This window comes from Acomys minous (assembly GCF_964271855.1).
Source record: "Acomys minous genome assembly, chromosome: 9".
Classification (NCBI taxonomy): Eukaryota; Metazoa; Chordata; class Mammalia; order Rodentia; family Muridae; genus Acomys; species Acomys minous.
In genome coordinates, this window is record NC_140490.1 from 80,122,114 (window position 1) to 80,143,756 (window position 21,643).

The following is a 21,643-nucleotide window of genomic DNA, read 5'->3' on the forward strand; positions in this document are numbered from 1 at the left end:
GATGGATGGGTGGATGGATGGATGGGTGGTGGATGGATGGATGGGCATATGATGGGTGGGTAGAAAGAAAAGTGTGTGGATAGATAAGAGGTGGATGGGTCAGGGGGTAGAAAGCTGGGTGGTGGGGATGGGGCTCTGAGCCTCTCTGTGTTTGGAAGAAGAGGGTATCAAAGTGACTTGTAACTGCTTTTAATGGTGTCCCATGTTTGGGGCCGATGGAAGCTTTTACTCCCATGCCCTGCCTGGCAGGTACTCTGGAACCACAGAGAGGAGCCCAGTCCTCCCCAGGGGCCCTGTGTGCAGAAGCCGTTCATTTAGGTGGGGCCTCGAGGAGGTAAGCTAGTGTTCCCAAGAGGGGCCGGGGAAACATGGAACAGAGAGAGGCCTGCTTTATCTTGGAGTCAAACCAGAGCCTTGTTCAGAGTTGGGGCACAGGGGGTGGGGTGCTGTGCGGAGCTCAGACCCCACAGGCCTGCCTAGCCCACAGTCTGCCCCACCTCTGGGATTCCTTCCAGCTTCCCCCTCAGACTCAGGTGTCCGCCCGGGGAACCCCTGGCAGGTCCACACAGGCACAGCAGCCTCACGCTCAATGCCGGGTTTAATTACAGTAGATGGTCCAGGTGGGTGACAGCTGGGAGGTGCTGAGTGGATGCCACACCTCAGCAAGGTTCCTCTGCCTCTTCTCACCCAGATGCCCTGCCGTTCCAGGTGAGCCCCAAGGCTGCTCCCCCATCAGGGATCTGAGACCCAAAAGCACCTTAATCCTCCCGCCTCCCCCTCACAAAAGCAACAGTGCATCTGGGTTCTCAGAGCCCAGCCAAGGCAGGAAGTGACCCTGCCACCAACAGAGCTGTCCATTTCACTCTATGGACACAGTCTGGTGTCCGGAGGCGCGGGGCCTGGTCTTTGTTAAAGGCGACTCGGTCTGTCTTTGGTTTATACAGCCTCATCCAAGTTCAGGGTTGGGGCTCGGGGCGGGACCAGGGGCTTGGACCCTGACTCTGGTCTCACTGGCCTAGCTGAGCCAGCGAGCGAGCACGCAGCCAGGAAAAGGCAGCTTCCTGAGGCTCATGCGGAAGGAGAGACGGTAGTCATTCTGGTTCTGGTGGCTTCAGGTTCTGAGAGAAAGGCTGAGTGAGCCCTGGAGGCCACGGCCAGGGCATCTGGGGGTAGGAGATGAGCTGAGGACTATCGCCTGTGGGCAGAAAGAGGTGATGTCAGGGTGACCATGGCAACAGCCACCTCGGTGCCCACTGAACAGAAAGGGCCTTGGTGGCATGGGCACTCAGCCACCTGGGCCTTGGGGTTTCCCAAGCTGCAGGGTTGTGCCCCAGGGCAACACTTTAATCTTGCAGTGCAGCAAAGATGCCAGCCTCAGTGCCTGCCTCAGAACCCTACAGTCTATGAGAGGTGCACTGAACCACGGCAAACCCGAATGTTCACAAACTCCTCTGAGGCTAGAACAGAACCTTCGTCTGGGTGGCATGAGCTGGCCCAGCAGGGTACAGATATGTGAGAGGTTCACGGGGCCACATCCTCCATATAAACCAGAGCAGTTCTGCCTGCAGCTCTGGCCCCCAAGCAGGAGGAGGAGGCCAGAAGGGGACAGGAAGGAGATGTTGCCATGGGGACAAAGAACAGCTTGACCTGGCCAGCAGTGCTGGGAAAATTCCATAGCACCCCCTACTTTTCCCCTCAACCCAGCCCCCACATCCAGCTGCTGCCTCCTGCCACCCCCCCCCAACCAAGCCATCTCCCTCCTCCTGCTCTGCCCAGAGACCCTGAGGTCACCAGACCTCCTTTCCCTCGCTGTCAGTCAGCCCTCCATCCCCCTTAACACCAACAAACAGCCCAAGGCTAAGGCCAAGCCCACCCTCCACCAGACAGGAAGCTTGACCACAAAGCAGTCAGTGGGGTCAGGCAACTTCAATCACCAACCCTTAAAGGACAGGGTGACCCCTTCTAGGGGCTAGGCTTGCTTTGGGATGATAAAATGTTCTGCAATCAGCTGTTGCGGGGGGGGGGGGCTCACAAGACAGTGAGTGAAGTTAATGTCTGTGGCTCTGTCTTTAAACACAGAAACTCCGGACTGGCAGATGTGGCCAGTTACTACGCACCTGGCTCATGGCTCCCGGGAAACCACTCCCCGCAGGTGCAGCTCGCTCTCTGCAGCCACAATGGGCAGCCCGTTCTTCAGGTGATAGTCTATGAGGTGGCTGATGCTCTCAAACAACACATCTTTCGTCCGCACCTGTAGGCAGAGACCTCAGCACCCATCCTCCATCCCCGAACGCATCTCACAGGCCACCTCCTACCTGCTGGACTCCACCCCAGAACCAGCCCCAAGACTACAGAACCATAGGCTGGGTGTGGTAAGGCACACCCACATCCCAGGGCTGGGGGAGGGGGGGGAGGGAGACTGGGGCTGAGACAGGAGGATTTCAAACTTAAGGACAGCTTCTTAGAATCTGTCTCAAAAAACAACAATAAAAAACCAGAAATGCTGAATTTGGAAGAAGTTGCGGGAAAGTGCCAGCCGTGTGAGCATGGGGACCTGAGTTTGGACCCCCCAACTCCCACGTGAAAGCTGTGTGCATCTGTAACCCCGACACTGAAAGGGAAGAGGCAGACAGATCCCTTGGAGCTTGCTCACCAGCCTGTCTAGCTAAAGCTGAGCTCCAGACAGAGAGCATACCGCAAAAGATAAGATGGAGTTGTGTGTGTCCTTAATCCCAGCATTCAGGAGGCAGAGGCTAACTTAGTCTACAAGTTCCAGGGCAACCACTGCTACATAATAGACCCTGTCTCAAAAAAAAAAAAAAGAAAGAAAGAAAGAAAGGTAGAAGCTACAGTAGTGCCCTGGCTTCCACGTGAAAGCACACGAGACAAGGAAGAAGTCAAACACAGGAGAAACACAAAGACAGAGATGGTTCTGATGTGTCCACAGCCAAAGACAGCAAGAATCACCCAGACTCCAGAAAAGGCCTAGGACAGAGGCCTCCTCCTCCTCAGGACAAGCCCTGCCCTCTCTTTAGCTGTATCATTGGTGGTCATGTGCTTCAGAGCCCCAGGAAACCAAGACACCCCTGAAATCACACGAGGGACCAGCTAGATAGTAAAATAACTGGCTTCCGTGGCTGAGAAGGCTCCAAGGCCCAATCCTTCCTCATCAGGACCCTCGAAAAAGCCTCTCAGGTCCCATGAAGCGGAAGGGCTTTCTGATGCCTCAAGTGTTTCGGAAGCAGGCATTTAGGGGTTCTCATGGCACGACGAACATCTGTGCCAGAGGAACAGGAAGGAGGAAACCCAAGTTGAGCCACGCTGCTGTTCCAGAGGCACGTGGCAGTTTAGAAAAACTGATAAATAAGTAGACAGGGGCTGGGGCGGTGGCTCAGCAGCTCAGAGCAGAGGAGTTAAGAGGACAGGGCTTCCATTCTGAACACCCACAAGGGCCTTCAAAACCATCTGTAACTCCCTCTGGGACCCTCTTCTGGCCTCTGTGGGTACCACACACAGACAGGGCACACCCAAATGCATAAAATAGCAATAGAAATCCACTTAAAAGGATGGAAATAAGCAGAGGCAGGTGTGGTAGCACATACCCTCAACCCCAGCACTCAGAAGGCAGAGGCAGGCAGATCTCTCAGTCTGATGATCTAGAGGCAGCTCCAGGGCAGCCAGAGCTACACAGTGAGACTTTGAAAAAAGGGGAGGAGGCAGGAGAGCAACTGATTCTGGGAAGGCTCTGGCCCGATAACTTACTTAGAGACCCAGAAAAGCACATCCCAACTGCCACACTGCATTGTGGGGAGCAGGCACCCCACCCTGGGTGGGAGCTCTGAGGCTGGGAGTTGGAAGTGGCTTTGTGAACCCCAAAATGCTTTACAAAGTAGAAATTCCTTTAAAATGTTTTATCGTTTTGAGACAATGTTCTCACCCTGAAGTTCCAGGCTGGCCTGAAACTTACACCAATCCTCCTGCCTCAGCCTCCTACGTGCTGGGATGACAGGCATGACACTTGGATTCAACATTTTGTAAAGATTTATGTATTTGTTTGTTTTTGTGTAGGAGTGCCCTATCTGCATGTCAGAAGAGGGCATCAAATTCCATTATAGATGGCTGTGAGCCACCATGTGGGTGTTTGGAACTGAAGTCAGGACCTCTGGAAGAGCAGACAGTGCTGCTAACCGCTGAGCTATCTCTCCAGGCCCTCCACGTTCCTTACTAAGGGGAAAGCGTTTTGTGGTTCTCTGAAGGAACTGAAAACGAGCCACCTCTTCCATAGTAGAGGGTCCATTATCTTTTTTAAAAAAATGGCCCCAACCCTGATGCCCAGGGCCCTGCCCTCCTTTCTTCCCCACGTGCCAGCTTACCACACCCTCAGGATCCACCAGCAGCAGGTGCTTGGGCTGCCCGGCGTGCATGCCTGTGAGGACATACTGCCCAGGGTTGGTGACGCTGTCTCTCACAAGGAAGTCCCCATCGGCACGAAGCATCTTCTCCGCAGCTCGACGGCTCATGCGTCCATGATACCAGGGCTCCTGCCTCAGTTGCTCCTCTGTGGGTGCAATGGGGGCCCTGCGGGTAGGGGGGCTGGGCCATTGGTCCTCCAAAGGCAGTGGGGCTGCAGTGATGCCTGATGCCACTGAACACTCGTGCAACTTCAGGGCATCCTCGAAAGGTCCTGTGGGTCATTTTTTTTTCCTATTGCTGGGACAGAACCCAGGCCCTCAGACTTGCCAGATAGGCACACTCCAGATCTACTACTCCAGCCCCTCACTGAGGCATTCCAGGCAGGAGTTCCACTCCTGACCACGCCCCGAGTCCCTCACTGGGGTATTTTAGACAAGGCTCCACCCTGACCGCGCCCCCAGCCCCCTCACTGGGGGATTCTAGGCGGGGCTCCACCCTGACCACGCCCCCAGCCCCCTCACTAGGGGATTCTAGGCGGGGCTCCACCCTGACCACGCCCCCAGCCCCCCACTGGGGGATTCTAGGCAAGAGCTCTACCCCTGAGCCACACCCCCAGCCCTTGTTTTACTTTTCAAAAGACTTCACAAAGTTGCCAAGGATAGCCTAGAATTCTGTCTTCCTGCCTTCCCACTGTTAGAAACCAAGAGGCCATGCTCTTCCGGCCACTGCCCACAGCACACAGCAGGCACTCAGCAGGTGCTGCCTCAAGCCACGGTTGCAATTTATAAGATGGAATGCAAGGGCAGAGGTCTGGGGAAACGGCTCAGTAAAGTCCCTGTAGCGCAAGCAAGCAGGCCCAAAGTTTGGTTCCTGGCACCCATGTAGAAAGTTAGCACAGCGCTGTGTCCTGATAACTCCAACTGTGAGGAAGTGGGGACAGGAGATCCCTGGGCAGCCAGCCTAGTGGGGACGGGACGATCCCTGGGCAGTCAGCCTAGCCTGATTGGTAGATCCCAGGCCACTGAAAGAGCCTGAGTCCAAACCACAAAGTGCTTAACAACAACAGCCAAGGCTGCCATCTGGCCCCCACATGCTCACACACATACACCAAAGAAACAATGGTGAGAAGAGATCGACTTGGCAAAGATCTGGAGGAAGAAAGTTCTAGGCATCTGGGAGGTCCTGGGAGAGTCAGCACCCCACAGTGCCCAGGGAAGGCGGTGGGACTGACATGAGAATACGGGGAGTGTTACAAAGCCTTCTGGGAGGACAGATTAGCCTGGGTGAGTCATCCTGGGGGGAGGCTCCACCTCCACAGCAGTTCTCCCTCCTCAGGATGAGGTTCTTTAGTGAGTGACCTGCCCTCCAGGCTGGGGTTCCCAGAGGGAAAAGCTGAACCCGCTCTCCCACACTCACATGAGACCTGAGCATAGATTAAGACAACCCAAGATCTCCCAGGCAACTAGGTGGGGACTGACAGGCCTCGCTGACGGAAGTTCAGGCCTCTCTCTCCCCCCTGGGGCAGAGACCAGGCTGCTCAGAGAAGGCGCCTCAGGCTCACCTGTCAGAGTAGCTTAAGCACAAGAAGCTTTTCCTAGCTGAGGTTCACAGTCTGGGACCCTCTACACTTTGGATTCCCAGGGACCTCCCCCATGCAAACCCAGGGCAGATGGGGACAGGGGACACGCACGCATGTCAAACAGGTCCTTCTTGGGGCTGTCCTCAAGCGGTAGAGGTGCCTCAGGGGTGTCCTCAGCCTCCACAGCATCCAGGCTCTGCGTGTTGACATAAAGGTGTTCCTCATAGTCATGTGGCCCTCGAGCATCTGCCTGCATGTAGATGTCCTCTGGCGGGGCTAGAAAGGTTGGAGGGTGGCAGGTCAGGCAGAAACCCAGAGGACTTGGGGATGGGAGCAAGGGGGACAGTGAGACCGAGAGGGAGGTAGGCTTGGGCAGGGATGTTGCCCGTGTCACTCCACGGGGGCCAACCCGAGGCTTCTCCCAGGAACAAAAAGCCACACAGTGCTGCAGCTGGGAAGAGAGGCGGGCCACATGTGCAAGTTTAAGCCAGAGCCCAGGTATGCTGCAGAGGGCAGCTCTCTGGCCAGGGGCGGAGTAGGCTCCAGGCTCCAACGAGGGGCATTCCTTTTAAATACTAGCCACCATGGCTCTGATAATTCTACCTTTTTATACACTATGCTGCTACTGCCAGACCTGCCGCATGGCTGGGCTGTTACCACTCTCTGCTCCTATTTTTAAAACTGGTAGCCTTCTCTGAGCGGTCGTGGCGCACGCCTATAATCCCAGCACCCCGGGAGGCAGAGGCAGGCAGATCTCTGTGAGTTTGAGGCCAGCCTGGTCTACAGAGCGAGTTCCAGGACAGCCAGAGCTACACAGAGAAAGCCTGTCTCAAAAAACAACAAAACAAAACAAAACACAAAACTGGTAGCCTCCTCCGTGTGTGTGTGTGTGTGTGTGTGTGTGTGTGTGTGTGTGTGTGTGTGTGTGTGTGTGTCCTTGTGGGTACATGCAAGTGGAAGTTGGCAGTCCGCGTGGGGTGTCTTCCTCAATCACTCTCCATTTTCTTCTTTTGAGACAAGGTTCCTGACTGAACCAGAAGCTCTGATTAAGCTAGAATGATTGGACAGCGAGGGGACCCTCTGTCTCTGCCTCCCCAGTGTTGAGACTCCGGACATGAAGCGCCTCTCTCTGCTTTTAGTTTGGTGACAGGAATCGAACTCGGACCTTTGTGCTCTCTTCTTCTGGGCACTTATGTCCGGAATGGCTCTCGGCTTCCCGAAAGCTGTGCACACCCTGCCAGGTCCTACACGATGTCTCCACCCCACCCAGGGGTAGCAGGATGCTCTGTCCCCACGGCCCCACCCCTCGGCGTCACTGGGGGTTATTCTGACCTTATGAACACTCTGACTTTTATCTTTCATTTCTCCCATCCGCGCTCAGCTGAGCAGATTTTTCAGAGCCCAGGGATGATCCAGGTGCCTCTCGGAACCCCCCAGGCAGGAATGAGGGTCAGAAGGTCCTAAGCCCTCCTGGGGGCGGGGGTGTGAGCCTGCCTAGTCCTCAGCTACAGTAACACAGCAGACAGCACGGCTCTGCCCTCCCAGAGCCCAGACACCTCACTTAGCCTCGGTAAAAGAAGAACAGTAAGAGCTTAATCATAGGGCTGGAGAGATGGCTCAGAGGCTAAGAGCACTGTCTGCTCTTCCAGAGGTCCTGAGTTCAATTCCCAGCAACCACATAGTGGCTCACAACCATCTACAATGTGATCTGATGCCTTCTTCTGTCATGCAGGCAGAGCACTGTATACATAGTGAATACATCTTTTAAAAAAAAAAAGTGGGTGCTGAGGGAGAAGTAAGGCAAAGCCACAGGCCGAGGCAGGAAGCTTCATAAGGCACGGGGGTTCTCTGTCAAGTTCCCAGGGGCTCCATCTACCTGAGGGCGTGTGCACAGTCCTCACACCAGAGAGAAGTCACATTGTTTTGTTTTTATATGGTGGAGTACTATACAGTCATGAAAAAACCCGAGGTCTGCATTATACGGGTGTGGGAAGACTCCACAAAGGGTTGTCACTTGGAGAAAAGTCAAGGGTGTCAACTATGTGTACACTCCACCTGGAGACACAATGGAAGTAGTTCATTCGCAGAGTGTGCACAGAGAATTCTGGAAAGCTCCAGAGTCATTAGCCACTAATATGCCTGCCCAGTCAGGGTGCAGGGTGGCAGACACGGTCTCGCACGAGGGCAACGCCTGCTGGATATGTGAGAAGCTGAAGGTGCCCCCAACTGCAATGACCTCATCATGTGAGGTAATGAAGGTGGCACAGGCAGGGTAGGGCTAGAAGCACACGGCCACATGGGACAAGCGCATGCAGAAAGGTTCCTTGGGAACAGGACATGTGGGAGAGCCAGGCTCTTGGAGACCAGCACAACCTACCTGCTCCAGGGGGACCCATGTCCCAAGGCAAGCCACGGGCCTCTCTCCGTGCCGGTGACATCCCCTGCAAGACAGGTGTGATGACCCTGGTACGCTCCTGACCCACTCCCCACCCCATGACAGTGCCACACCCCTTCCGGCCACGCAGGATAGTGGAGGCTGACCTGCCCGAGGCCCCCGAGTGTCGCCAGGGCACAGGGCTGTGTGACAGCCAGTCTGGAGTCCACCAGCCCGCCCAGGGGTGGTTCCTTCCCTGGAATGCTGTTGTAGTAATTGTGGTCAGCAGCGTCGTCATCACCCCAGGCCGACTCCTCCAGCCCAGTCACCCTGGGGACACAGAGCAAGGGAATCTAGGTAAGGGCGCTTGGCCGTCCCTTCCCAACCTCAGGTGACACTGGTGTCAGTAACCTGCCTATGACATGGGAGGGGGTGCCCTGGCCAGAAGACTGGCACAAACCCTCACAGCTGTACTAGACCCAATGTAAGAAAGCAGCAGGCAGCACTCCAGATGTGAGACATCCCACCCTCATCTGCGGTCAGAGGGGGGCGAGGTTCATCCTACAAGAGCAACATCGGGGCTGCCACCTGCCAGCCCTCCGTCTAGATGAGATAGACAGAGACCGAGCCACACAAGGGACTCTGGGTAAAAGACAGCAGAGGCAGCCTGCCTCTGGGGGCGTCAAGCTAGCAGGCTGGCCCACGGAACCTATGGTCTCTTTACCTTTCGGGAGGCACAGCGGCCTTGGGGGGACTGTGCAGGTATTGCTTGAAGCGCAGCTCGAAGGCTTGGCCTACAGTGCTGATGACATTCTGGGCAAGACCCTCACAGCATTCCAAGATGTGGCAGGCTGGGGAGGCGACAGTGACAGAGTGCCTGAGACCCTCCAACACAGCCCTGCTCCAGGCCCAGGGCCCGGAGATCCCACTCAGCTCACCTCTCTGGTTGATGGGGTCCTTGGCCACATAGGCCACGTAGTCAGTCATGTCCTGGGGAGACGGGTGGAAGAAGTTAATAGGGTTCAGTTGCCCAGACGGGCAGAGGGACCAGCCGGTTGAGTCCGGGAAGGCTGCAGGGACACAGGGCACAGAAGTCCACCCATCCCTGTCTTACCGTGTCACCACCTGAAGCGAAGGAAATAGACTGCATATGATGGTTGGCGATGATCTGTGAGGACAGGGAAGGCAGGCGTGGGTCACGTGTGGTCACTGATAGCTCTGGCAGGTGAACCACAGCCCCAGGAGAGGTGGCCGTGGCACAGGACATGGGGAGGGAGCTGTAGCCCTCTCTCTCTCTCTCTGACTGTTGTCTGTCTAACATAGCTAAGGTCTGAGAGTCCTTCCTGGTTATTGAGGCCCCATGAGAACTGGACAAGGCCTAAGAAAAGGACAGGAAGGCCAGGTGTTGGGGGTCACATGACTGTACCCACCTAAGGGTAGACATGGCAACACACACGCACACACACACACACCTCTGATGTGCACTTATAGTCTTGTCTCACATCTGACGTGAGACGCCACGTGTTGCTCTACTCACGCCCCTGCGCCCGCCACAACATGTGCCCATGTCAGCACCCCCAGGAGAGTCAGAGACGTGTGGGTAGAAGGACCCCTCACTGCAGGACTACGGTTGGGGCCACTGTTTACAGCCACAGCTTGCACCCACCTTGCTAGCTGATGCAATTCCAGCTTAGACTTCCCTGAATCCCAGGCCAGTCAGGGCCACGTGAGGATTTGTGCCCACAGTTGAGAGACCAGGCCTGTCTCAGGTTAAGGTTAGAGTTAAGGTTGACTGAAAGTGGGGTTAGTGTTAGAAGCCGGGTTAAAGCCAACCGTGATGACTCACACCTTTAATCCCAGCAGACGCAAAGGGATCTCTCTAAGTTCCAGGCCAGACAGGGCTGCGTGGTGAGACTTTGCCTCCAAAGAAGTGGGGTTGAGGTGGAGGTTGGAGTTAAGAGTTAGGGTAACCAGAATTAAGAGCTGGGCTTGGGGTTTGGGTGGGTAGAGTTGGGGTAAGGGCTGTGGTTGGGGTCAAGGTCTTCCTGAGGCAGATGAGCTGTCTGCTCCCCTCAGCAGGACCTGCCCACTCTGCCTCTCAGATCTGTCCTTATTGCAGTGCCTTCCCCGTGAGACCTGGCCATGGCCCCTCTTGCCAGCAGAGACTACAACGCCACTGTCACTACTCTAGGGACAGACCCCAAACTCGCCCCCTTCCCCGTCCCATGCTTCCCTTTCCCGGAGGAGATGTTCCCCTTGGGCAACCAGTGCAGCGTGCTGAGAACAGCCGCTGACTGCCACCCACTCCAGCCCAGGTATCCCTCAGAACCGCCCTCGTGGTGGCAATGCCCTGTGTAATAACCCCCACGCCCTGGCTCCACCTCAGTGGGCATCAGCTATTTCTGGACATTGTAATGGTTCTGCAGATTAGAGAAGAGGCCAGCCTGGTGGGTGTGGCTGAGGGCTTTAGGTTGGGGTGAAGGGTTTATGGATAGGTGCAGCTAAGCGCAAGGCCCAGGGGTTGGTTCCCTAGTGGGTGGGGCTGAGGGTCCATCCAGGCCACAATGTTGAGGGCGGAGCTGTGGATGGAACTGGACGGAGGGACCAAAGCGTAGGACTGGGCCGGGCAGTGGTGGCGCACGCCTTTAATCACAGCACTCGGAGGCAGAGGCAGGCAAGTCTCTTAAATTCGAGCCCAGCCTGTCCTATAGAGTTGAGTTCCAGGACAGCCAGGGCTACACAGAGAAACCCTGTCTCCTTAGTATTCAACTACGAAGGATGTTGCCGTGCTGTGGGTGAGGCTGTGGGTGGGGCAGTGGGTGGGGCAGTGGGTGGAGCCATCAGGGTGTGGGCAGGGTCGAAGGTAGCAGGGTTGTGGGATGGACAAAGGTGGGGTTGTGGGTGAAGGTTCCAGAGCTACTGCAGGGTGGTGTGCAGGGTGGAGGGCAGCGGCTCCCACCTGGCGAGTGGCGGGAACAGATAGGTTGAGGCCATCCACGGAGATGTTGACTGAGATGTTCATGCCGGCGAAGCGCAGGTTGCTTTTCCCCAAGATGGAGGCCAGCGCTTTGTTGGGGGCCTGGGAGGGTACAGTGAGCCGCCTGCGTCAGATGCCTGGGACCAGAAGGGCTCTGGGTGGCCACAGTGCTCCCTTCAGCCTCCCAAGGCACACACCAGCTCTGCAGGCCACAGGCCGCACCCACCTTCCTCTTCCAGGAACCGCGGACACCTGGCACGGCCTCATGGAGCCGGTTGATGGCTTCCCTGTGGAAGAATGACACCCTACTTAGGAACAGCAGGGTGAGGGCTCAGAGGAAAGCTGTGGGATGCTAGGCTTGATTACCCCTTTGGTCGGGAGGCAGAGGCAGGAAGGTCATGAGTTCAAAGCTAGCCTGAGATACATAGCAAGTTAGAGGCCAGCCTAGGCTTCAGGAGGTCCGGGATGATGTAAAGGGCTAGGGCAGAGATAGGACTCAGGCCTTAGGGGAAGGAAATAGAGTCCTGAACACCCGGGGTCCAGCATGGGTGAGTGGACATGCAACAGAGTCCATCTACCCACTGGGAATTTACGTTGCCCTGACTAGGAGCAAGGGTCTGGCATACACCACAGCATTAACAGGCTGTGAGGACACTGTTCTCAGTGAGACACTGTGGCCAGTGATAATTGTCAACTTGACAAAATCTAGTTGATGTGTTGAGATAGGGAGGTCTGTCCACTGTGGGTGGCACCATCCCCTAAGCAGGGGATCCTGGACTGTGTAAGAGTGGACAAAGCAGCCGGGCATGGGGGTGCATGCCTTTAATCCCAGTACTTGGGAGGCAGAGGTAGGCAGATCTCTGTGAGTTCAAGGCCAGCCTGGTCTACAAATCGAGTTCAGGACAGCCAGGGCTACACAGAGAGACCGAAAAAAAAAAAAGACTGGACAAAGCAAACCCAGCACACACATGCATTCATTAACTCATCTCTCTCTCTCTCTGCTCATTATTATGAATGTGATCCCTCAAGCATATTTAACGTTATTATTTATTATGCCCTTATCATGAGCAGATTCCTCGAGCTTCTGCCGTTGTGCCTTCCCTATGACACACTGAATGAGCTGAATAAAGCCTGTCTCCCTGAATTGCTTCTGTCAGGGTTTATCACAGCGGCACAAAGAGTGAGTAAGACGGAGACAAAAGTCCACAGTGTGGGACTCCATGCCTAGGAACACCCACAGATGGGATGTGGATTTATAGGTGTTGGGTGGGCTGGAGGATGGATAACCGCTCATGAGAACGGGGCTTCCTTTTAGGGTGTTGGAATGTTCTGGAAGTAGACAGGTTGGGTGGCTATGAAACACTATGCAGAAATATGTTAAAGCAAAGAACTGCAGTTCACAGGAGCAGTCTCGTTGTTTAGCCTAGGCTAGCCTGGTCATGGCAAACCTCCTGCCTCTGTCTCCCAAGTGCTGGGATTCTAGGCATGAGCCAACACACCTGGCTTCGTGTCCTGGTTTCTAGTCCACAGCAAATGGGACAAATGAAGCCTTTCCCCTCACCCTCCCTGAAATCATGCCGCCCTGTAGGGCAGGCTGAAGGGAAACCGAGTCTGGGGCGGGTCCGTCACAGCCATGCCCAATAAATCAGCGAGAGCTGCGACACAGACTTGAAGTAGGGCCCATGCTGAGCCCAGGCCACCCACCAGCAGCTCCAGCCCACCATGCCACCCTCAAGAGGCCCCATGCCGGACAGGCCAACTGAGACCTGGCCTCCCAGCGCCATCCCCAGGCCTCACCTCGTCACCTGCGTCCGGGTGTTGAAATCCAGGGAACGCATGGATCGGAGCACCTCGATGCAGCCCATGTACTGGGAAGAGAGTGTGGTCCATCAGCAGGCACAGTCCAGCCCAAGAGCTGGCTCCCTGCACACAATCTATTTCCTCTCCAGGCAGCCAGGGCTCTTCTCCCTCTGACAGCTACAGCCACTGCCCCAGGGACCTTCGGGCCTGAGGTCCTAGATGTGCCCTCCCCTACCCAGCCTTGAGCCCCACCCACCCAGCCCCAATCCCGAGACTCAATTCCAATGCCCAGGCTCTGATGCTGGCTGGTGGCATGCACGTTCCGAGCCCAGCCATCACCCACATGGTTGGCAGACAGTGCAGACGGGGACCATCTGGCTGGCAAAGACGCAAACATCAGCCACCCGCCTTCCACAGAAACCTCACAGGGCAGAGTTAGCTCAGTTAGCAGAACACTCGCCTGACATGTGTCAGACCCTGGGCTGCATCCCATAAATTCAGCGTGGCCATCTGAGCACTGGGATGGAGGAAGCAGGGCAGAATCAAGAGGCGAAGGTCATCATTTTTGACTATATACAGAGCCTGAGGCCAACTAGGGGTACAGAGACCCTGGTAGACTAGGCGAGCATCTCCAGGGAAAGGGACACACAGTCAGAGGCACACAGAGGGAAGAGCAGAGCGGAACCTTCAGGACCCCCACCACCTAGCTTCCAAGCTGGAAGGGAAGCCGGCATGGGGGCGGTGCACACCAGGCATCCTAGCACTCAGGACAGAAGGGAGGAGTCTAGCTAGAAGAGGAAGCGACCAGACACAACTGCCCATCTCCTTCCAACACCATCTTGGCAGCGGGAGGGTCACGGCGCAGCCATCCACAGGCTGCAGGTGTGGGAACGCGCACAGGAGGCTTCCGGGCACCAGACGCCCTGGAGCTAGAGTTACAGGAAGTTGGGAGGCTGTGGCAGCTGTGGGTGCTGGGAACCAAGTGCAGACAGGTCCCTCCGCAAGAGTGGGAAGGGCTTCTGTTGGCCAAGGCCTCTCCCCGGCCTGTCGCTGCTTTGTGTTCCTCTCATTAATTTACTCTGGCGTCCTGCGTGTTGCAGAGGCTTGACCCCAGACTTCCTGGGCTTGAGAGATGCTGCCGCTTCCCCATCCCCCACTGCGGGGACAATGTATACGCCACCACGCGCAGCTTACTGTGTACGTTTGTTATTTATAGACTTAGGTTGTTGGCAGACAGGGAGTGGCGTAGCCCTGGCTGGCCTCGCCCGCACTATACAGCCAGGGATGGCATTCTCCTCTTGATCGTCTGGCCTCTGCCTTCAAAGTGCCATGTGCCACCGTGACCAGCTCTCAATTAAAAAAAAAATCATTGCGTATATGTTTTCACCCCATAACTCCATTTCTAGAATTTTACTCCACAGCCCATCAGCCCCGTGCCACGTTAGGAGGTATCCCACAGGTGGGAAGAGGCACCCTGCTGAGGCGCCCCCTCCCACCACAGCACCCAGCACAGCACTCTGCCTTCCTCCCTCAGCCACCGTCTCGGTTTCTCCTAAGGAGTAGCGGCTCTGTGGTGCCGGAACAGGACCCCCTACTCCCGGCAAGCATGAGCCGACTCAGGGACAGGGTCCTCGGTGACCGCTGAATTCACTAAAAGCAAATAAATAGCTTTGCAGCTCAAGTAGATGCCCACGTGTGGGACACGTGGACACTAAGATCTGCCGGTGCTCTCTCTGGACGGTTACATCTCAGCAGCTGCTGACCAAACACGGTCCGTGGGAGAGAGTGGCCCGCAGCTGTAAAGAGACGAGTTATTTTTATGAATTTATATGAAATGATGTCCAAATGCTGCCGGGTGACATATGGGATGAGGGAGTCGTCAGGAGAGAGTTGGTCTGACTCGACGTGCAGGAGGACCACGTGGGGCATGCTCACACACGGCTGGCACTGGCAGGAACGTGGGCTCAGCAGTCAGGGGGTGCCTCCAGGCAGAGGGCCAGGACGCCGCTGACAACACACCATCCCTCGCAGACCACGTGATGACTTTGCCGAGATGGTATCAGCAAAGGGGGCAGGGTCTCGGGAGCGCGCAGGGACCTTGGATGCCTCCCTGGCAGTTAACTAAGGTGATGTGAGTGTTCGGGGTGCAAGGCCAGGAGCTGAGTGGAGCAGCGGTGGCACGGCAGAAGGGGGAGCAGAGAGTAACTCGAAGAAACAAGAGGATGAAGGCTGGGGCGGGGGGGGGGGGGGGCAAAGCAGCAGAACTCTGCCGTCAGGGTGGCAGGGGGTTCATTTACCATGGATGGAACAGGTATGGGGGCGGTACAGACACAAGTGAGCTGAGTGCCCCACCTATAGGATGGATGGCTGACTGGGCGGGTGGGTAGGTGACGCTGATGGAGAGCTTGTCACTTCATGGATAGAGAAGGTAACAGATGAACAGACCAGTGTGGGCTCTGTCACGTCTCACACATGGCTCATTATTAAGCACCAGCCAGGTTCCCGGCTTTGAAAGAGCTCAGTAGCAGCCTGGCAGTGGTGGCTCACACCTGTAATCCCAGCAGTCCGGAGGCAGAGGCAGGCGGATCTCTGTGAGTTCGAGGCTAGCCTAGTCTACAGAACGAGTTCCAGGACAGCCAGGGCTACACAGAGTAAACCACGTCTTGAAATACCAAAAACCAGGGGTGGGTAGCCTGGCTGCTGCCACATCCCTCGTTCCTAGCCCCTGCCTCTGTCAATGACACTGTCCCGGGTGTGGGGGCTGCGGGCCACAACTCTGCTCACCAGAGTTTGAAAGGAGTCTCTCCACCGTGAACGGCAGGAGACAGGTGAGGAGCCTCCGACAAAGAGGGCGGCAGAGGCCTGGGAAGGTCTTCCCGAAGAACTGGGTACCACTGCAGCTGCAGCTTGACGATGTCTCACGATCTCCTAACAGGGCCTAGGGACCTGATGGCTCAGAAGGTAAAGTCGTTGCCATGCAAGTACAAGGACCTGAGTTTGAACCCCCAGCACCCACATAAAAAATGGGGCCCACTTATAACCCCACTGTTGGAGTTGCAGAGACCGGAGCATTCCTTGGACTTGCTGGCTGGGCTTGCCCAATTGATGCGCTACCAGCCCCAGTAAGTATACATTTGCACATATATGCATGTACACAACACGCACACTGAGGGGGAAAGAGGGCTGTGCTACAGGGAACAGAGCAAACAACCACGCGGCACAGTCACCATCAGCTGCCATGCCTCAGGACACACATGCGCGCACACACACACGCTGAGGGGAGGAGGGCTGTGCTACAGGGGACAGAGCAAACAACCACGTCACACAGTCACCATCAGCTGCCATGCCTCAGGACACAGACGTGCAAGGGCCCCAGTAGGTGTGGTTCCGGGGCCACGTGGCCCTGCTCTGCCTGGTCAGTAAGGGAAAGCACCACAAACATGGCCCACAGGAAGTGAGGCTTCTTTCCAGGACCACAGCCACCGCAGCAGATGTGCTAGCCGAGGACAGCTGAGACCCGGAGGACAAAGAGTAGGTCTCCAGAGACAGTATGACAATTCCCACAGGGAAGGACTTAGAACACCAGACATACTTCCAGCCACATTCTAGAGGCCAGAGACCAGGACCCAGGCCTGCTGGGGTCCGAGCCACCTCAGGAAGGCCCGCAGAGGACCCTCCTACCTCTCCCAGGCATTTCCACGGCCACACTGCTCACTCTGCCTGAACTGCCATGGCCTCCTGACCAGTGTCTTCCTGTGGTATTTCTTTTCTTTTCTTTCTTTCTTTCTTTTGTTTTGTTTTTTGTTTTTTTCCCGAGACAGTGTTTCTCTGTGTTAGCCTTGGCTGTCCTGGACTCACTTTGTAGACCAGGCTGGCCTCGAACTCACATCGATCCGCCTGCCTCTGCCTCCCGAGTGCTGGGATTACACTATTCCTGTGCTATTCCTGTGGTATTTCTAAGGACAGCAGTCACTAAACTTGGGGCGTAGCCTTCCAAGCCTGTCTCCACTGACCTCAACTGCTGAGACACTGGGCCCAAGTGTGGCTGCATTCTGGAGTGCCAGGTGGGAGTGAATTTGGAGGGACACCGCTCACCCCAGTACAAACACCCGCAACGCAGATGCGTGACGAAGCTGTTGAGTAGCCAGGTCAAGCCACCCACTGAGGGTCTCTGTCTCCTGACACGCTCCACCAGGTTTGAATGACTAAGCCAGGCTGGCAGTGACATACGATGGCATCCGCACTTCTGGGAAAGCCTCAGATGATCTGGTTTACTGGGCTTCTGCGCTCAAAAAAACCTCCTGGTGTGGTGGCACTAGCCAAATACCCACCCACCCACCCCCAGATAAACCTAAGTAGCAAGGGCTTAGCCTGAGCTCATCTGCAAGGTCCCTCTGGCCTGGGCTTGTGGACAAAAGGACCCAATGTGCGCGTCATTGGTGTACTGGCCACAGCGACTTGAGAGAGCATGGGATGGGCAGCCTCTGCTCCAGGGCTCGCCAACACTGACAAAGCAACCTCAGTCCCGAGCCTGTGTGCCTCAGTTTCCCCATCTGTAAGTAAGGATAGTGCAATCCTCTCTCAAGGGAGAAAGGCCCGCTCACACTGACCCTTGCAGTCATTGCCCGTGCCGTTCGCTCCTTGCTTGGACCTTCCCTATGGTCAGGCAGGAGGCCAGCCCGGCTCCCCACATGGGAGGATGTCATTAAAGCTCAGGCTTGGGAGCAGGCAGGTGGCTCAGCTGCTCCATCCATTTCTAGCACAGATAACATTCTGATAACCTCCTGTCACCCAGGCCCAAGACACTGTCAGCTCTCCTCACACATCCCAGGGCCCCCTTGAGCCCCATGATGCTGCCCTGACAATGGACCTGAAAAGATCCTATGGAAACTCCAAACTCCATTGTATCCAGCGTAGGCCTTCCGCTATTACTGGAAAATTCCAGATTTGCTCCCCGCCACAGGGCCTTTGCACTGGCTATGTCCGGCCAGAAATGTCTCCTATGCTCTTTTCTCCCAGGGGTTTCCACAATTCCGAGTCTCACTGCTTGAGAGACATCTTGCAAGGCGCTGTGATTGGAGCAGCTCCGGCTCCCACCGATGCCCCACTGTTTCACCAGCCCTGCTCCGTCAGGGCTCCATCACTCCCACTGCAACCAAAGCCTCAGCAGGCGGGAACCAGAAGCTTCCCGTGTCCTCCACAAGGTCAGCGCTCCACAGTGGGGGGTCCAGGCACCACACTGCTCACACCCCAACATCTGGAGCTGCAACAATGGCAGGTTCTGAAATCTCAACGTGTATCCACCAAACAGGATGGGGATTGATCCAGAGGGACTGGGTGTGCTTACTGCAGCACCAGTGGGGTGCTCTCCCACACAGGGTGACACCAGAGCCCAGTTAAATATCAAACCGTCAGGACACAGGAGAAAGGACATGTAAGCCAGGCCCAGAACGAGAGCACCGTCCACAGGGGTCGGGGGGGGGGGGGGGACACAGATCCTGCATGTGCACAGGCTGAGAAGCTGGTAGAGGGGAGGGGGGCTGCTAACAGGGCACTGCAGGGACCAGGGGCAACATCCCAGGCAAGTCCCGGGAAGGACTCAGTGTCAGGCTGCAGGGCAGGAGGCGGGGTTATCAGTTATCCCGGCTGCTTCTGCAACAATGTACCACAGACAGACAGAGCCCAACGGAGCTCCTTAACATCCCTCCTGAGGGGCGATCTGTGCAGACAGCACTCTCCCACAGAGGGTCCCCCTTTCTCTTCCAGCATCTGGGGGCTCTCCTGCGGCCCTTGGCTTGTGGCTTTCCCCCCCCCCCCCCCCCCCGTCTCTATACCTCTTTCCCTTAGCTGTTCTCATTTGCCTTGGGACGGGGTCTCACATAGCCCAGGCTAGCCTCAAGCTCACGTTTAGCCAAGGATAACCTTGAATTCCTTCTCCCCCTGTCTCCACCTCCCAAGGGCTAGGATGACAATTGTGTGCCACTACACCTGGCCCCACTTGTCATCTTGACTTGGCTTTCATGTCTCAGTCATCACAGGAGGGCCCACCCTGCTCCAGTACAATGTCACCTAAGGTCATTACACCTACAACAAACCTACTTTCTTTTCGTTGTCGTTGTTGTTTATTTTTGTCTTTTTTGTGCGTTTGGTTGCTTATATGCAGATGTGGAACTTGCCATGTAGCCCAGGCTGGCCTAAACTGTTGACGATCCTCCCTGCTCCAGCCTCCTGAATGCTGGGACTACAGGTATGACCCACTGACCTCACTTCGAAATGAGGTCCCACTTATAGATTCCCTAAGGCAAAGCACACTGGAGGACTCCGTGCCAGCCCAGGGAAGGGGGAGTGACGTGGTGAAGCGTGGAGGAGCAAACAAGGACACACTGAAAGATGCAAACACCCTCTCAACATCCTGGTCCCAGGACATCCAACAAGCAGCATTCCGGGATCGCTTATCATAAACTGTGGCGAGCACGACCAGACGACTAAGGGTGCCCAAACTGAGCATTGCACACCAGCTTGTGTGATCAAGTGACTGATCAAACTGCGCGTGCGCAGGGGTAGACGTTTGGGGGTGAGAAGACAAAACGTCCCCGGTGACAGGTAGACACGTGGGAGACCATCCCCCACGTCTCACCTCTTGGAATAAAACCCTGGGTGGGAGCTGGGGCTGGCGCTCAGTGGATACAGACCTCCACCGCCGCCGGTGTTACATATAGAGGCAGGGTGTGGGGGTGCTTGACTGTCACCCCCAGCACTTGCCAAGTGGAGGCAGTGGGATCGGGAATTCAAGGTCATGCCCTCGGCTACCTTGTGACTTCGAGGCCAGCCCGAGCTACAAAAGACCCTGTTTCGAAAACAAAACAGAGACTAAAGGGCCAGGAGTGGCACACGTCTAACGTCCCAATATTTGAGGAGGCTGATGAAACTGGACGACGGCCCCGCAGCCGGAGATCGAAATCCTCCCGCCAAATCCCCATCCCCTTCAAGCCCTGCCAAAGTAAAAGGAACATTGCCAGGCCCCTTCCGCTTCATCGTCTCTGCTGTGGACTCTGGAACTCTGGGCTTGGGTTCCCCGGCCCCCCCCCCGCCCCCAGCCTCATCCAAGGCCTTTTACGGGTCCCCACAACAGCGCTGCAAAGTTGTTTTCTCGGAGGCTCCGAGGACCGGGGTGGGGGTGGGGGTGGGGGTGGGGAGGTTCCTCGGCTTCCTGGTCCTCACCTTGTGGACTCTCCCACCCAACAGCAAGCGGGGATGGGGGGGGGGGGGAATGACTAGCCTGCGCATGCGTATGTCCCCTCTCCACCTGCGCCCTCCCCGCCCCTCCCCACGTGACGCCGTGGGAACCCGGACCCCAGCGCCTGCGGGTGGGGGCGGCCGCTAAGCGCGCGCGCACTGGAAACGGGGTTCCTGGGTGGTGGGTGGGACAGCTCACTTGGCTCTCTGGGTCCTGGAGACCAAACTGAGGGTGTCCCCGACCCCGGCGCGTCGGGAAGGAGGCTGGGTGCACTCACCCGTACAATGTAGGAGACCCCGGGCCCCAGGACCCTGGCGTCTGGGTGCAGCCAGCCGTGCGCCGGCTTGTGGATGAAGCCGCCCTTGCGCGCCCACTCGTCGGCGACGTCTGGAGTCCCCCGCGCGCCCCGCGTTCCGGAGCCCCGGCAGCGGCCGAGCGCCGGCAGCGGACAGGGCGCGGCGCAGCTCGGTTCGCAGGCTCCCAGCACGGCGGCCAGCGCGGGGACCCCCGGCTCGGGCTGTGCCTCTGGGGCCCCCGCCGCGCGCGCCGCCGCCGGACTGCGGCCCAGGAAGCCACCTGGCGCCGCGAACTTCCACTGCGGCATGCGCGGCAGCAGCGCGCAGAAGGTGGTGGGCGCCTCGGGCTCGGGGGCCGCGCGGCCACCCGGACCCTGCGTCATGGCCGCGGCCACCGAGGAGCCCCGGCTGAGCCTGGCGCCGAGCCCCGCGCTCCTCCCCGCCGGGTGATGTCACCGTGCGCGCAGCGCGCAGCCGCGGGGGGCTGCGCTCCAGGGACCCTGGCCCTCCGCTGGCGGCGCCGCAGCCTCCAGGGCTCCCGGAGGGCCTGTCCTGTCAGACTATGACATGTGGGGAAACTGAGGCCAAGGGTCGCAGACGAGGGGCGGGGGACGATCCTCCAACCCCGAAGTTCCCCTTCACCACTGCTCCAGCAACTTTCTGACCTTCTTTACATCTAAATTGGGAAACTGAGTCTTGGCTTTTTAGAGGCATGACGAGCCAGCGTTCTCCGGCCTCTAAGTCCACCCGCACCCCCAAGCCACTGTTCCATCTGGACAATGTTTGCTTTACTGAATACAGAAACTGAGGCAGGAGCAGGGCAGTAGCTCAGTGGGGAAACTGAGGCCTAGGGTAGGGATAAGGCACTACTATAGGGGAATTGAGATCTGAGGTGATAGAGGCGCCTCAACACTGTTGCGCTCATATCCTGCCCAACTTTACTTCTCAATAAGGTCTAAAATAGGGC

The 21,643-nt window shown here is 56.9% G+C and overlaps 1 protein-coding gene across 1 annotated transcript; it reads right to left on the reverse strand.

The window, feature by feature from the left end:
* Positions 1-173: 173 nt before the first annotated feature.
* Positions 174-21,214, reverse strand: SHC2 (SHC adaptor protein 2). Its single transcript, XM_084795547.1, has 13 exons — positions 20,658-21,214; positions 13,141-13,211; positions 11,570-11,630; positions 11,326-11,445; positions 9,481-9,534; positions 9,305-9,356; positions 9,091-9,217; positions 8,534-8,696; positions 8,370-8,433; positions 6,104-6,268; positions 4,374-4,684; positions 2,118-2,251; positions 174-1,195 (listed from the first exon to the last, which is right to left on the reverse strand). Exons 1-12 carry the CDS (start codon positions 21,057-21,059, stop codon positions 2,123-2,125), a joined length of 1,719 nt encoding a protein of 572 aa, XP_084651673.1. The 5' UTR covers positions 21,060-21,214; the 3' UTR covers positions 174-1,195; positions 2,118-2,122.
* Positions 21,215-21,643: the final 429 nt, after the last annotated feature.